This window comes from Helianthus annuus, chromosome 7 (genome assembly GCF_002127325.2).
Source record: "Helianthus annuus cultivar XRQ/B chromosome 7, HanXRQr2.0-SUNRISE, whole genome shotgun sequence".
NCBI classification, from domain to species: domain Eukaryota; kingdom Viridiplantae; phylum Streptophyta; class Magnoliopsida; order Asterales; family Asteraceae; genus Helianthus; species Helianthus annuus.
The window spans coordinates 141,984,764-141,999,155 of NC_035439.2; the positions used below are offsets into that span (position 1 = coordinate 141,984,764).

The 14,392-nt window shown below is 35.5% G+C and overlaps 1 protein-coding gene across 1 annotated transcript; it reads left to right on the forward strand.

The window, feature by feature from the left end:
* Positions 1–3,314: 3,314 nt before the first annotated feature.
* LOC110868897 (guanylyl cyclase 1) lies at positions 3,315–9,113 on the forward strand. The gene is made up of 10 exons (XM_022118160.2): positions 3,315–3,419; positions 4,274–4,502; positions 4,987–5,111; positions 5,760–5,871; positions 6,339–6,413; positions 6,487–6,575; positions 6,663–6,724; positions 7,110–7,182; positions 8,632–8,707; positions 8,799–9,113. The coding sequence occupies exons 2-10, from the start codon at positions 4,338–4,340 to the stop codon at positions 8,823–8,825; spliced, it is 804 nt and encodes a 267-aa protein (XP_021973852.1). The 5' UTR covers positions 3,315–3,419; positions 4,274–4,337; the 3' UTR covers positions 8,826–9,113.
* The last annotated feature ends 5,279 nt before the right edge of the window (positions 9,114–14,392 follow it).

Below are 14,392 nucleotides of genomic sequence, written 5' to 3' on the forward strand. Positions count from 1 at the left end.
CTCAATCGGACAGTCCGTCAGATCGGCTGGGCTGTTCGATCGGCTGACAGCCTGATCGATCAACAGCCTGGTTCGAGTGTTCGGTGCGACGATTTTTGATATTTCGATTTCGATTGAAGACGATACGAGTACGATAGAGTTTCCTATTCAAATTAGTTTCAGTCCCAACTACTATATCTAACATACAATCATCTATATTTCACCCTATCCTTACGTTACCATTCGTCGGAATTCGATTTCGATTGCATTCGATTTGAGACTCGAGTTTCGATTTGCGTTTCGATTGTTTCGATTAAATACCACACAAAACATAAAGTAAACACGCACAGGTAACACATACGGCACACACACAAGTAATATAACACCAAATTCGCATAGTTCGAGATTCGAGTTCGATTGATGATTTGATTAGCTTGATTATTGTTCGATTAACTTTATCGCATTGTTACTTCCTACTATTCACAGTCGTAAATCGGTTCGCGTCGATTAAACATTCGATTGCTTCGATTCTTTCTTGATTACAACAGTTACTCCACATAATACAATAAAACATAAAATAGACTAATTATAGTCAAGAAAGTCAAAGTTGACTTGGACTTTGACTTTGACTTTGACATTCGAAAACACGGGGTGTTACAATATTATTTCGTATACATTATTATTATTTAATATATTTTTATAGTGATAATACTAAATGTAATTGATGAGTAGTTACCCAATGGGTTTTGGGAGAGTATACCAAATGAGTAATGTTTTTTAGATTAACCGATTTACCCAAAACTCGCGGGTATACCCGATACCTAATGGGTATTTACCCGCTAAAAACCGGACGGGTTTTGAGACGGGTTTGGGAAAAACTTATCTAACCGGGTTTGGGGTTATGATTACCTAAACTCGTCCCAAACCTGACCCATTGCCATCCATACCTAGAGGTGGTTAGCTAATGACGATTCCACTTTTAAAAATTGTTACTCACAGTCCCACCTTTTAAATATTTTTTTCTCACTAGACCTCTTAAGTTTGTTTTTCCGAATTTCAAACCTGCTGTTTTACGGCTTTAGATCAAAATGATGATACGATTCGATTAATGCAAAAATTACCTTGAAATGGTACTCTAAACGACAAACACGGTGCTTCAAGTCGGGTGTTTAAACTTCTGATTAACAAAAATCAAGTCGTTTGGAGCACCATTTCGAGATAAATTTTACATCAATCGACTTGTGTCTTGTTCTGATCAAAAGCCCTAAAAGATAGGTTGAAAATTCGGGAAAAAAAACTTAACGGAACGGATGTCTAGTGAGAAAACAATATTTAAAAGGTGAGACTGTTAATGACAATATTTGAAAGTGGGATCATTATTGCTGGCCACCTCTAGGTGGAATTATTAAATCTGATTTCCTTAAATAAAAGGTGGAAAGTTGTAAGGCTATATGGTGCGGGTGTCATGGTTGGGACATGATTTGCCACCTAGGAACATGAATGGAAGGCTACACCACCCCCTTGATTGATTCACCATGGTTTGCATGGATTAAACCATGACAACCATGGTCCTTCTTTCCATTTTTCAAAAAATCATTTTCTTTTTCTTTAGACAAAAATAAATTAAAATAACTAAGTGGCTAGTGGTTTGGGTCATGACCACACCCTTATGGTAGTGGTTTTGGATGGTGGATTAAAGGTGGGTTACATGACACTAACATGAAAGATCATGGTGGTCATAAGGGTCATGACCACACCCTATAGCATAAGCCAAAAATAAAATCTAACCTGACCCAAAATAAACCAAATCCAACTAACTTGACCTTATTCCCAGGAAAAGCTCCAAACCTCCCTGTCTAAAAAAAACCCAAAACATGAAACCCGAAAAATGTCCAAATACTACCCTAATGAAATATTTGGATCAGGGTTATTATTAATGGAAATAAATATTAGGTAAATAATTAAAGGTGCGTTGCAAATCGGAAAGGCTTTCCTTTTTGAATTTCGAATCATATGGGCCCATTTGCCAGACCTCCTTGTCACAAACAAAATAAAAATCAAACCACCAAACCCACCCAACAATTGACCCGACCCGTGAACATCTGTTACCCGGTTGTTAGTAACGTTACTGTTCGCCGTTAATTACATTAGGGTCATTTACATATATCCCCCTGTTAAAATCGTTTTTAGGGTTGGGTTCACGCAGATGGTGGTCGGCAAATGGTTGTGGATGGTGGTCAGTGAATGGTTGTGGATGACTATGGATGGTGGCCGGCAAGTGGTGGGGTTCGATTTGGTGGGTGGGTTCACATAGCTGGCGGATGGTTGTCTGCAGGTGGGTGGTTTTCATTTAGTGGTGGGTTCACGCAGGCGGTGGTCGACGAATGGTTGTGGATGGTGGTAAGTGAATGGTTGTGGATGGCTATAGATGGTGGTCGGCAAGTGGTGGGGTTCGATTTGGTGGTGGGTTCACATAGGTGGCGGATGGTTGTCGGCAAGTGGTGGTTTTCATTTAGTGGTCAGTTCACGCAGTTGGTGGTCGACAAATGGTTGTGGAAGGTGGTGGGTTCACACAGGTGGTAAGGGAAAGTGGTGGTGGAAGCTGGTGGAAAGCCTGGTTGGAGAGAATGGGGATAAAAGAAAGCGATAAAAATATTACTTACATATATATATATATATATATATATATATATATATATATATTTATTTAGTTGAAAAGACTTAAATGCCCTTACTTTTATCTATAAAGTTATCAAAATACCCTTCTAGTTAACATTGGAAATGGATGTCGTCTGAGGCGAGGAGTAAAATGGTGATGACCTTCATTGATCAGGGAGGAAAATGTATGTTTTTAAATGATTTTGGCAAAACCATTAAAACAACCAAACCATAGGAAGCAAAACGAAAGTTTACTCTTGATTTTATAAGTTGGGTAAATATGTAATAAAGGCTCTTAAGAGGGGGAAAATACATAAAAATCTCATAACATTACATCAATATAAAAAACGAGTAAATTACATTTTTGGCCTCTGTGGTTATATCACTTTTACTATATTACCCAAAAATAAGAATTTTTAACATATTTGCCCCCATAGTCTCTATAACTAACCATTTTGGCCCCTAAGTCTAACCATTTTAGCCCCAATGATCTCTATAACAACCATTTTGGCCCTCATGATCTCTAGACTTAGGGGTCAAAATGGTTAGTTACAGAGACCATGAGGGCAGATATGTTAAAAATTCTTATTTTGACCTAATATAGTAAAAGTGATATAAGCACAGGCCAAAAACGTAATTTACTCTAAAAAAAATTAACATAAATTTCACGTTGGTTTTTTCACAATTATTTATCATACAAACAACAAGAATTCAGGAGGGTCCAATCCGGAAGAAATTGGAGGAACAAAAGTTGAATCAAACCTTTTTCAGATCCTAAATCGGTTTCCACTCTATCCCTAACTCTTTAATTCTGTTTATTTTCCAATTTACTCCTTATTTTCATATACTTTAATTTTTTTTCCTTTTATTAATTTCACATGTGGGTTTAGTTTAGTTTAATTTCACCCATTTGGTTAGGGTTTTCTTTTAATTGTTGTTATGAAATTAGAAACAGATTTATGTAGATGAAAGCAGCAATCTTTTGTAATTGAATACAAACAGATGGTTAAGTATGTTTATTTTGGTTCTGCAAGACTTAATTTTTAGGCAAATTGGATTTAAATAATCCCAACTTGCTCAATTTGGCCGATAATAATCCGAACTGGTCCACTTTTGGCCGATAATAGTCCGTCGTTAAAAATAGCTTAACGGAGTTAAGCTTTTTTCCGAATTACAAACCGATGTTTTATGGATTTTGATCAGAACGAGGATACGATTCGATTTATGTAAAAGTTACCTCGAAATGGTGCTTCAAACGACTTGATTTTTGTTAATTGGAAGTTTAAACACCCGAATTGAAGCACCGTTTTCGTCGTTTGGGGCAGTATTTCGAGGTCAATTTTATATCAATCAACTCGTATCCTCGTTCTGATCAAAATCCATAAAACATCGGTTTGTAATTCGGGAAAAAGCTTAACTCCGTTAAGCTATTTCTAACGGCGGACTATTATCGGCCAAAAGTGCACCAGTTCGGATTATTATCGGCCAATAACTGAGTTGAGATTATTATCGGCCAAATTGAGCAAGTTGGGATTATTTAAATCCAATTTGCCTAATTTTTATTGGAGTTTTAAGTTTTGCTAGTCTTTGTTTGACCCAATTTCTAATTTATTTATACAAAAAAAATGATATGCAGGAAACAGTTTTTGTTGAAAACAATCTATCATAGTACAAATAAAGATTAGTTGCATATCTTGGTGATGTGGCCAATACATATCCTTTTAAACAAGCTGCTAAAACTCGAAGGAGATAATGTTTGTGACGAGGACGGTTATTTGAGATCGGTTGAATCGTACGATTTCGAACGCTCGCTGAAAAGTGGGAATGTTAACAAGGCGGTTTTGGGCCGGTCGCACTTTGTTGAAGTAAGTTTGTTTGGTGGTTCATTGTTTATATTGTTGGAAAAATTACAAGTTTTGTCCTTTATCTTTATACCACTTTTCAGGCGGTGTCCTTTTTAACGAATGTTGACAGGCGGTGTCCTTTACTAGGTATTTTGTTGCAAGTTTAGTCCTTTACAACCAACCCAGTTAAAAAACACTGTTAATTGTTGACAGGCGGTGTCCTTTACTAGGTATTTTGTTGCAAGTTTAGTCCTTTACCTAGGTATTTTGTTGCAAATTTAGTCCTTTACACCTAACAATTAACAGGGTTTTTTAACTGGGTTGGGTGTAAAGGACTAAACTTGCAACAAAATACCTAGTAAAGGACACCGCCTGTCAACATTCGTTAAAAAGGACACCGCCTGAAAAGTGGTATAAAGATAAAGGACAAAACTTGTAATTTTTCCTATATTGTTTAAGGTGGTTTTGTTACTTACAAGTTGGTGAATTTCTTTATGGGGTGTAGGTTCCGCATATAAAACAGTTACGGTCTTGGGATTGTGGTCTTGCTTGTGTTCTTATGGTTTTGAGAACACTTGGTCTTGACCAGTATGATCTTCAAGATCTGGAAGAGATTTGTCGTACGACTAGGTATCTTCTTCGGCATGTTATAGTTGCTTTTTGTGTAAATTATGGTTTTCTAGATTGTTGTTTTTTATGATTTATATATTTAGTTACACATCCAAACGCCCCGCTGGCGGTATGCGCATATAATGTATATATGTGTGGGCGCTTGGGGGACAAAAGTGAAAGTGCACTAATTTTAACGTTATTTTACGAATTTCGTGAAAATAACGTTAAAAGAGGGGGATGGTTAATCATGCATCATGTGGTGGCGTTGATAGCCGAAAGAGAAGGGAGTACATGCACTAATCGGCCTTTGTCTTAATTGCTGAGTGTTATGTGCCTTATGTCCAAGGCTTGATGCAAAGCTACTATCGAGCCGAGGGTCTCATCTCACTGGAAGCAGTCTCTCTATTCCTAACGTTATTTATTATGTATGTTATAACTAACGAGTTAACTGCCATTTTCGTCCCTGTGGTTTGGTGGAAAATGCCACTTCAGTCCCAAAAAAAAAAAAAAATTGCGCCAGTTCCGTCCTCAACATTTTCGAAACGTGCCACTTCAGTCCAAAAGATTTTGCCTCTAAGCACCTTGCGTCTTTTGAAACCAAGTATGTGGATATAGTTATACAGATTTTTAATCTAATGAATTCTTCATTGTTTGTGAGTTTTGTAGCATATGGACCGTAGATCTTGCATATTTATTGCAAAAGCTTTCTATTAGATTCTCATTCTTCACCGTAACATTAGGTGCTAATCCAGATTTTTCAATGGAGAAGTTTTACAAGGTAAATTTTTATATTCTAAAGAGTTAAATACCATTTTAGTCCCTGTGGTTTGGCCCATTTTGCCAGTTTAGTCCAAATGTTTCATTTTTAACCTGTGGGTCCAAAAAGGTTTCACAGTTGCCATTTTCGTCCACTTGGATAACTTCATCCATTTTTTCTGTTAACGAGAAGGCCAATTCGGTCATTTTGTATGTAATTCTGTTAACTAAAAGGACAATTCAGCCATATAAAATGACCGAATTGGCCTTCTCGTTAACAGAAAAAATGGATGAAGTTAACCCAGTGGACTAAAATGGCAACTGTGAAACCTTTTTGGACCCACATGTTAAAAATGAAACCTTTGGACTAAACTGGCAAAATGGCCCAAACCACAGGGACTAAAATGGCATTTAACTCTATTCTAAAAGTCCTTCTGCGAAATTCAATTTCATCAATACAAGACTCCTAGACGGTTTTGGTTCTTGCAGGAGCAATTGGCTAACGATATATGCAGAGTAGATATGCTATTTCAAAGATCAGTAGAAGAGGGAATCAAAATCGAGGTACAACCTTTAGTTTCGAAATATTAATGTTTTCCGAATTGATTTTTATTGATGCTTATTAAATCTCTGACAGCAAAGGTCGATTAAGGGAGAAGAAATCGTCTTTTTTATCTTGTCGGGGAAATATATTGTGATCGCTTTAGTCGACCAGTGCATTTTGAGGTGCATACTTAACTCGTATATATGCAAAGATGATTTTATTAGTGGAAATTAAATGTTTAATTTATGATGAGTTTTTTAATTTTGTAGTCAACCTTGGAAGGAGGATGTTCGTATGCCACGTTTTTATACTGGCACCGCAGCGTATACTGGTGTGAAGTGAACTACTTTACACTTTTATTTAGGAGTTAATTACTGTTTTCGTCCCTGTGGTTTGTCAAAAATCACTATTTCAATCCATTAGTTTAAAAATTGCGATTTCAGTCCCTGTGGTTTCACTCTCGTAACCATTTCAGTCCATGTGGTTTCACTTTCGTAACTATTTCAATCCATTTATTCTGTTAGTACAAGGACTGAAATAGTTACGAGGTGGACTGAAATGGTTACGAAAGTGAAACCACAGGGACTGAAATCGCAATTTTTAAACTAATGAACTGAAATAGTGATTTTTGACAAACCAAAGGGACGAAAACAGTAATTAACTCTTTATTTAGTTATGATTATAATTAACGGGTTGGATGGCTTTTATTATTATAGGTCATTATGTTATTATATGTGGCTATGATGCTCATACTGACGAATTTGAGATCCGAGATCCAGCCAGCTCTAGGTAAATTGATTGTTTCACCTTCCCTCGTATCTCTCTCTCTCTCTATATATATATATATACACATAACTAAAGTTAAGTAGAAAACTGTGAAAACCGTATACACTTATATGCATTGGCGGACCTACATAGTGCTCAGGGTGGGCGGCCGCACCCCTTGAAAAAAAAATTTTGTGTATATTTTAGGCAAAAAACCCGACCGCACCCCTTGAAAATATGGTTGAACACCTCATCCGCACCCCCATCAAATATCCGCCACTGCTTATATGTGGTGGTGACCATGTCCGCTTTACTTGTGATACATAAGGCCGTTATGTAACCGAATAACCGCCTCTTTTTTTTCTCCTACAATATCATGTCATAACTACGTACAGGTCTTATGTGGTTCTTGCCATAGTTGTCAATAGCGAGCGTAGCGATCGCTATCGCGCGCTACGTAGTGTATAGGTCTAGGTTCCCTATTAGACCATGTGTAGTGGGAGGGGGAGACCCTTGGACATTTTGCGCCAGGTGGCGGTCCAGTCAGCATGTGGGCATTGTGGGGCATTATGTTAAAAGGGGTGTAATAGAATTAAATAAAAAATAAAAAAACCATCAAAACAATGCTATTGGCCAAAGAAACAAGTGAATGCGTTTAAAAAAGGACTCCCCACCATTTTTTTTTCAAAAAAAAACGCCCCCGGGGGAGGTTCCAAGGCGTGTTTGGGCTTTTTTTGGGGGAAAAAAGCCAAAAAAACCCCACTACGGGTGGTCTTAGGGTTGTAGCGATAATAGCGACAGTTTATTTATTTATTTTGATTTTTTAATATAAGTAGCAATTAAATATAGCTAATAAATAGCTGGATTTTAGGTTTTTTGTTAAATATACATGTGAAGTAGCATATATACCAGGGTATTTTGATATAATATACATAAAATTTTTGAATTCTTTTTCTAGTGTATCGCTATTTATAAAATAGTTATCCGCTATTTATCGCTATTCGCTATGTAGCATATAGGTACCTTGTCGCTCTTCGCCATCAACAACTATGGTTCTTACGACTGTTTAAAATTGGTTATGCATTGAACATTGCCCATACACACACGTTACCATATATCCGTTACTTTATGGTTCTTGTGTTATAAAATTTTGAGTTAATTATTATTTTCGTCCCTGTGGTTTGTCAAAAATCACTATTTTAGTCCATTAGTTTAAAAATTGCGATTTCAGTCCCTATGGTTTCACTTTTGTAACCATTTCAGTCCACCTCGTAACCATTTCAGTCCTTGTACTAATAGAGTAAATGGATTGAAATGGTTACAAAAGTGAAACCACAGGGACTGAAATCGTAATTTTTAAACTAATGGACTTAAATTGGAATTTTTAACAAACCACAGGGACGAAAACAGTAATTAACTCTAAAATTTTGTACAAATGTTGGTATTTTATTGCATTGCTAAATATTTAAACAGGAAAAGTGATAGGATCTCATCAAAATGCTTGGAAGAAGCTCGCAAATCCTACGGCACCGATGAAGATATTCTCCTGGTAATGCATTCTTTATCGTTTGATATTGATGATGAGATGTACGCGTTCTTCAGTATAGAAAACTTTTACGAGCTTCAATTCTTAATTGTAGATGTCACTGGTGAATACCGATGACTAAATCGGGCATTATGATTAAAAGTTTATTTACGGATCATTAGCCTGGCAATACCTGTCTACTACTTCACGGCGTACAGTTTCTTGTTTGATATTTAGTCGTTCGACTCCATTTGCACATTGTAAAAATAAGTGCAATGGTTAATTCGTGATGGTTTATAGAAAGATTTACTACAATGTGTTGATGTTATGGTTGTATCATGTTGTATTTCAAAATTGTTGTACATGATCAATTAGTGGTTATGAAATTTTAAGAAATGCAATAAAATCCATCAAATGATTATAATAATAATTTAAAAAATAGTGAATTTTAATCTTTAATTGTATTTCGTAATCGACATATCTCATGTGTCAAACAATAGTCGTCATCATCATACTCGATAAATCCTACCAATAGCAAAGCTAAGGTAAGGTCTGCGAAGAGTAAGATGTAAACAATCTTGCCTCTACCCAGTAGAGGTAGAGATATGACTCCAGTGAGACCCCCGACTCGATAGTAGTTTTGTATCAAGCATTGGACGTGATACACATAACACTCAGCAATTGAAACAAAGGATGTGTCAAACAATAAAAGTTTATATCTTTGTTATAAGTTTTATTTAATATTTAAAGAAATGCTAAGAAAGAATGTGTCAAACAATAAAAGTTTATATCTTTGTTATAAGTTTTATTTAATATTTAAAGAATGCTATAAAATCCATTAAAAAAACACCCTTCTATTTTTGGCTGAACAACATAAAGAGCCAAGCAAAAATGACCAAACTCATAATTCGATGCATCATAAATTCACTTTATGCTATACAACGTATTTGTTTCATATCTATGTATGCTTAACGTGAAAGATATAATCGTTAATGACGTAATTAAGAACTAGAATGCTTATTTTGGTGTCGATTTTTTTTAAATGTATAATGAATCGGTGTCATTCTTCATATGCTACATATAAAAAAGAGAATCAGATTATATAATTATATAATGAATCGGTGTCATACTGTCATTTTTCATATGCTATATATAAAAAGGAGAATCCGATTGCATAATGAATCGGTGTCATTCTTTATATGTTACATATAAAAAACAGAATCAGATACTGATATAACAATAAAAGAAATCCTTAACGACTTTGATACCTAACACTTGAGTCCGCCCATATGTACCGTTTCAATAGATTATCTTCCACTTTGCTTAATTATTCATTAACATTATCTTTATTCTTTTTTGCTAACTGATCTCATTTTCTGGCATAACATGATTTCAGAAAAACTATACAACCCAAAAGTTTTTTTACGCAAAATAAGTATATATATTTTGATCATAAAATAAGATAATGTATTTAAAACATGTAATAATTATTATTACAAATATGAAAACATAATAATATGTTCTTCCCATGATTGTTGATATATTAATAAATGCCAGAAACCAAACCCAAGTAGAGGATTATGGGTAGACGAGAATTGAATACATGTGCATTTCCAGTGGGCATGGGCATGGCCACCCTTATTAGGCATACACATAAAATATGAATATTGGATTTTAATAATCTCAACTATTCATCGTTGGCCGTTAACAGTTTCAACTTCAAAAATAACCATGAGCAGTCCCAACTGTTGACATATTGGCCACCAATTGACCCTGACTAACAGAACCGTAACGTCGTTAGTCTTCGGTCACTGGAAAACCGTTTTTGGCCAGTAAAAGGTTTTTAAGGGTCCGATCTAAGGTTACAAAGAGGTTTGAGACAAAATGTTAAGTTTTCCGGCAAAAAAAAAAATAGTTTTCCAGTGAAAAAAAAAGAGTTTTCCGGCGACTTCAATAATTGGGACTTTTACTAGAAAAAGGTTCCTAAAGGTCCGTAATGAGGTTACAAAGAGGTTTCGGACGAAAATGTTGAGTTTTCTGGCCAAAAACATTTTTCCGGAGACTAGCGGCGTTAGCGTTCTATTAGTCAGAGTCCATTGGAGGCCAATATGTTAATAGTTGGGATTGTCAGTAATTATTTTTTAAGTTAAGACTGTCGGCGGCCAACAACGAATAGTTTTGGATTATTAAAATTCAATGTTCCCATAAAATAATTATTTTTTGAACATGTAATTATGTAAACATTATTGCTAGATCAAAGAAATTAATAATCAGTACTTGATTTTTTCATCATTTAAAGGGATAAGTGATAAGACCACCTGTAGTGGGGAGTTTTGGGCTCCCCCCCCCCCCTCAAAAAACGCCCCCACACGACTTCCAACCGCCCCCATGGGCGTTTTTTTTTCAAAAATTTTTGTTTTGGCGGTTCTTTTTCCACGCCGTGATCATTGTGCGTTGGTCAATCACCAGTATTTGATGGTTTTTGTCTAATAACATTTTTTGATAGTTTTCTTTTATTTAATTTTATTACATCCCTTTTAACATAATGCCCCACAATGCCCACATCACCACTACACTCATTTATAAAAAACGTCTCATAATGCCCCATTGCTGACTGGACTAACACATGACGCAAAACGACCAAGGGTGAAAGCATTATTTATGTGTACCACTACACTTGCTCTAAGTGTTTAGATTAAAGACCATAAAAAGTGATGTAATAGTATGATACTCATAATACGTTTGTAATGATTACTCAATTATTATTTTTTTTAGAAAAATAAAACAAATAATATTATCACTGAAGAGTTGAAAATTTCTTATTGGTCATTTCAATGTTGAGGAGGCGTTTTCATAAACACATCTGGCTTTTTTTAATCGAATTACGCCCAAGGGGCGGTGTGCGGGGTATTATTGGGCCCTAAGTGGCAACTTCACGCCACTTCACCTTTCCACTACGAGTGGTCTAATATATTATTAATTATTTTTTTCTCGGTTTTAGTTGCTCTCCTCACTCCCATAACAAGATTTTGACAACCAATTCCCGATATATACATGTATATGTTTGTTAGAAACAAAGAACACACATCTTTATACATCCAAACTAATTACGAAAAGAAAAGAAGTATGATATGCATAATAATTATGTGACTTTCAAGACCAACAAGAAACCATGAAATATGTATAACTTGCAAAATTACAACATGGTCAACATCACTATATATTCAAACGAAAAAAATTATGACCTTGATATCTTAACAAAATATACGACATATACATTAACTTTCACTGCAGTCGCATACTCGCATTTATTCGAGCTTGGTGTGTCCTAACTCCTAACGTCTCGTGAATTTAATTACATTAAAAAAATACGATAACCGGAATATCTTATTTCATATCACACTTGTTATCCACTTTTTCGATCAAATATATAAAGTTTAAACAAATAAAATTTAGGAAAATTGGTATTTAATAAATCAACCTTTAACCAATTGGTAAATAATAATCCAACCTACAGAATTGGTATATAATAATCCTATCTATCAACATGTTGGTACTCAATAAACTTCCGTTAATTTTTTTTAACTGAAGTTAGTTTTTAAGTTTTATTTATTACACAAACAGTCCCTATAGTTGTAATTTACTAGTTTTAACTATTTTATAAACCTCAAATCGAGGAAAAGGAGGATTTTCGAGTGGTTTTTTTGTTTTATAAAATAGTTAAAACTAGTAAATTACAACTACAGGGACTGTTTGTGTAATAAATAAAACTTAAAAACTAACTTCAGTTAAAAAAATTTAACGGAAGTTCATTGAGTACCAACATGTTGATAGGTAGGATTATTATATACCAATTCTGTAGGTTGGATTATTATTTACCAACTAGTTAAAGGTTGGTTTATTAAATACCAATTTCCCTAAAATTTATATTTTTAGAATATAAGTTCATATGGTTTAGGGTGTAAGGGGCACTCACCTAAGAGGTGAGTCCCCTCTCTTATGCCCAACCAATCCTCTTGTGCCACGTCAACTCCCCTTTTAAATTCCCCTCACACCCCAATTTGATAGCGGCACTCCCCTCTTAGGTGACTTGTTTTTTATTAAAAAAAAAAAAATCATTGGTTGATTGAATGGGGGCCTCCTTCTCTCTCCTCCCCTCTCTTCGGTGCCTCCTCCCCGAAAATGGTCACCGATTTCAGTCCCCTCTTGGTTGGCGGCACTTCTCCCGCACGGTGAATAGGGTCCCCGAAGGGAGTCCCGGCAGGTGCCCCCACACCCTTAGTTTGAACTTGTAAAACATCTTGTTTGACCATTTGAAAACAGATGTATATGTTGAATAAAGCTAATGTATCTTTTTGTTTGTTTTACAGAAACATGGTGAAAACTGAAAACAAAAGGGTCAAATGCAGACCCCACTGTTCACATTTGGAACCTAGAGCTGCACACAAACCGATATATCTTATTTGTCTATTATCAAATGACTGTTGACTATGGCGGGAAACACTCAACCCATCATATATTCATTTTGGAGACAAGGGCTGGTCATGAGTTGAGCCGAGCTAGGGCAAGTTTGGGCTCAGTTTGATTATAAATCGAGCTGGCTTAGCTCGGATTTGAAACCGAGTTGAAAATCTAAGCTCGGGCTCGGCTTGGTTTTAAACCAAGTCGGCTTGGCTCGGCTTGGTTTGGTTCGATTTTAAAAATAAAATTAATACACAGCTCTCAAAATTGAGTATTCTAAAATACTATTCAATACTTCGAAAGAACATATTTAAAGTAAGTTCACCCTAATACATTACAAGACAAAAGCACGTTCAACAACGCAAAATAAGTTTTATATTTCAAGTAAATACAATATTTGTTCATTAGCACGACAATCAACCTTTAAATATATTATAGATATCAAACTACAAACCTATATACATGTAAATAATAATCATTTTTTTTGTAATATTATATGTATATAAAAATAAAATATATTATAAGTAAAATAATTCGAGCTAAGCCGAGCTGATCTACCAAGCGAGCCAAACCGAGCCAATTTGGCTCGTCACGAGTCGAGCCGAGCTAGGCTCACTTTCTAACCGAGCCGAGCCGGCTCGGCTCACTTTCAAACCGAGCCATATCGAGCGAGCTTTTTCCGAGCTAAATTCGAGCGAGCTTTTTGGACAGCCCTATTGGAGACAACTATAAAAATATAGGAACCAATAACATTTCACTTGTTACATTTGGGCCTTGGCGGTGTGGTCTGGAGCCCCAACACATCAGCTAGCAAGGGATCACAGTTGAACCCGACCCTCATAAGTAAACCTAAAATCCGACATATTTGGGATGAGTTTAAGGTCGGGTAATCGGGTTTGGGACTACCTTTTATTTTTTCCTTGGGTTTGGAATTTGGTGCTATACTCGTTTACCCGATAAGTGTACCCGTTTACCAGATTGTATATCCGATATAATTTCTTTTATATTTTTAAATATAGATATGATACATCCAATTTTAAACATATAGGTCTCTTATTTTGTATACATTGTAGTTATTTAATATATTTTTATAGTAATAATACTAAATGTAACTTATTAGTAGTTACCCGATAAATGTTTAATGGGGTTTTGGGTCGGATATAACCAATAGGTAATTTTTTTTTTAAATTAACGGGTTCACCTGAAACCTGCTGGTATACCCGATGTGTATTTACCCGCTAGAAACCT

Coding starts and splice junctions, on each gene's coding strand:
- LOC110868897 (XM_022118160.2), top strand. CDS start 4,338: ATGTGGCCAATACATATCCTTTTAAACAAGCTGCTAAAACTCGAAGGA. Junction 6,576..6,662: donor GTCGACCAGTGCATTTTGAG/GTGCATACTTAA, acceptor TTAATTTTGTAG/TCAACCTTGGAAGGAGGATG. Junction 8,708..8,798: donor CCGATGAAGATATTCTCCTG/GTAATGCATTCT, acceptor TCTTAATTGTAG/ATGTCACTGGTGAATACCGA.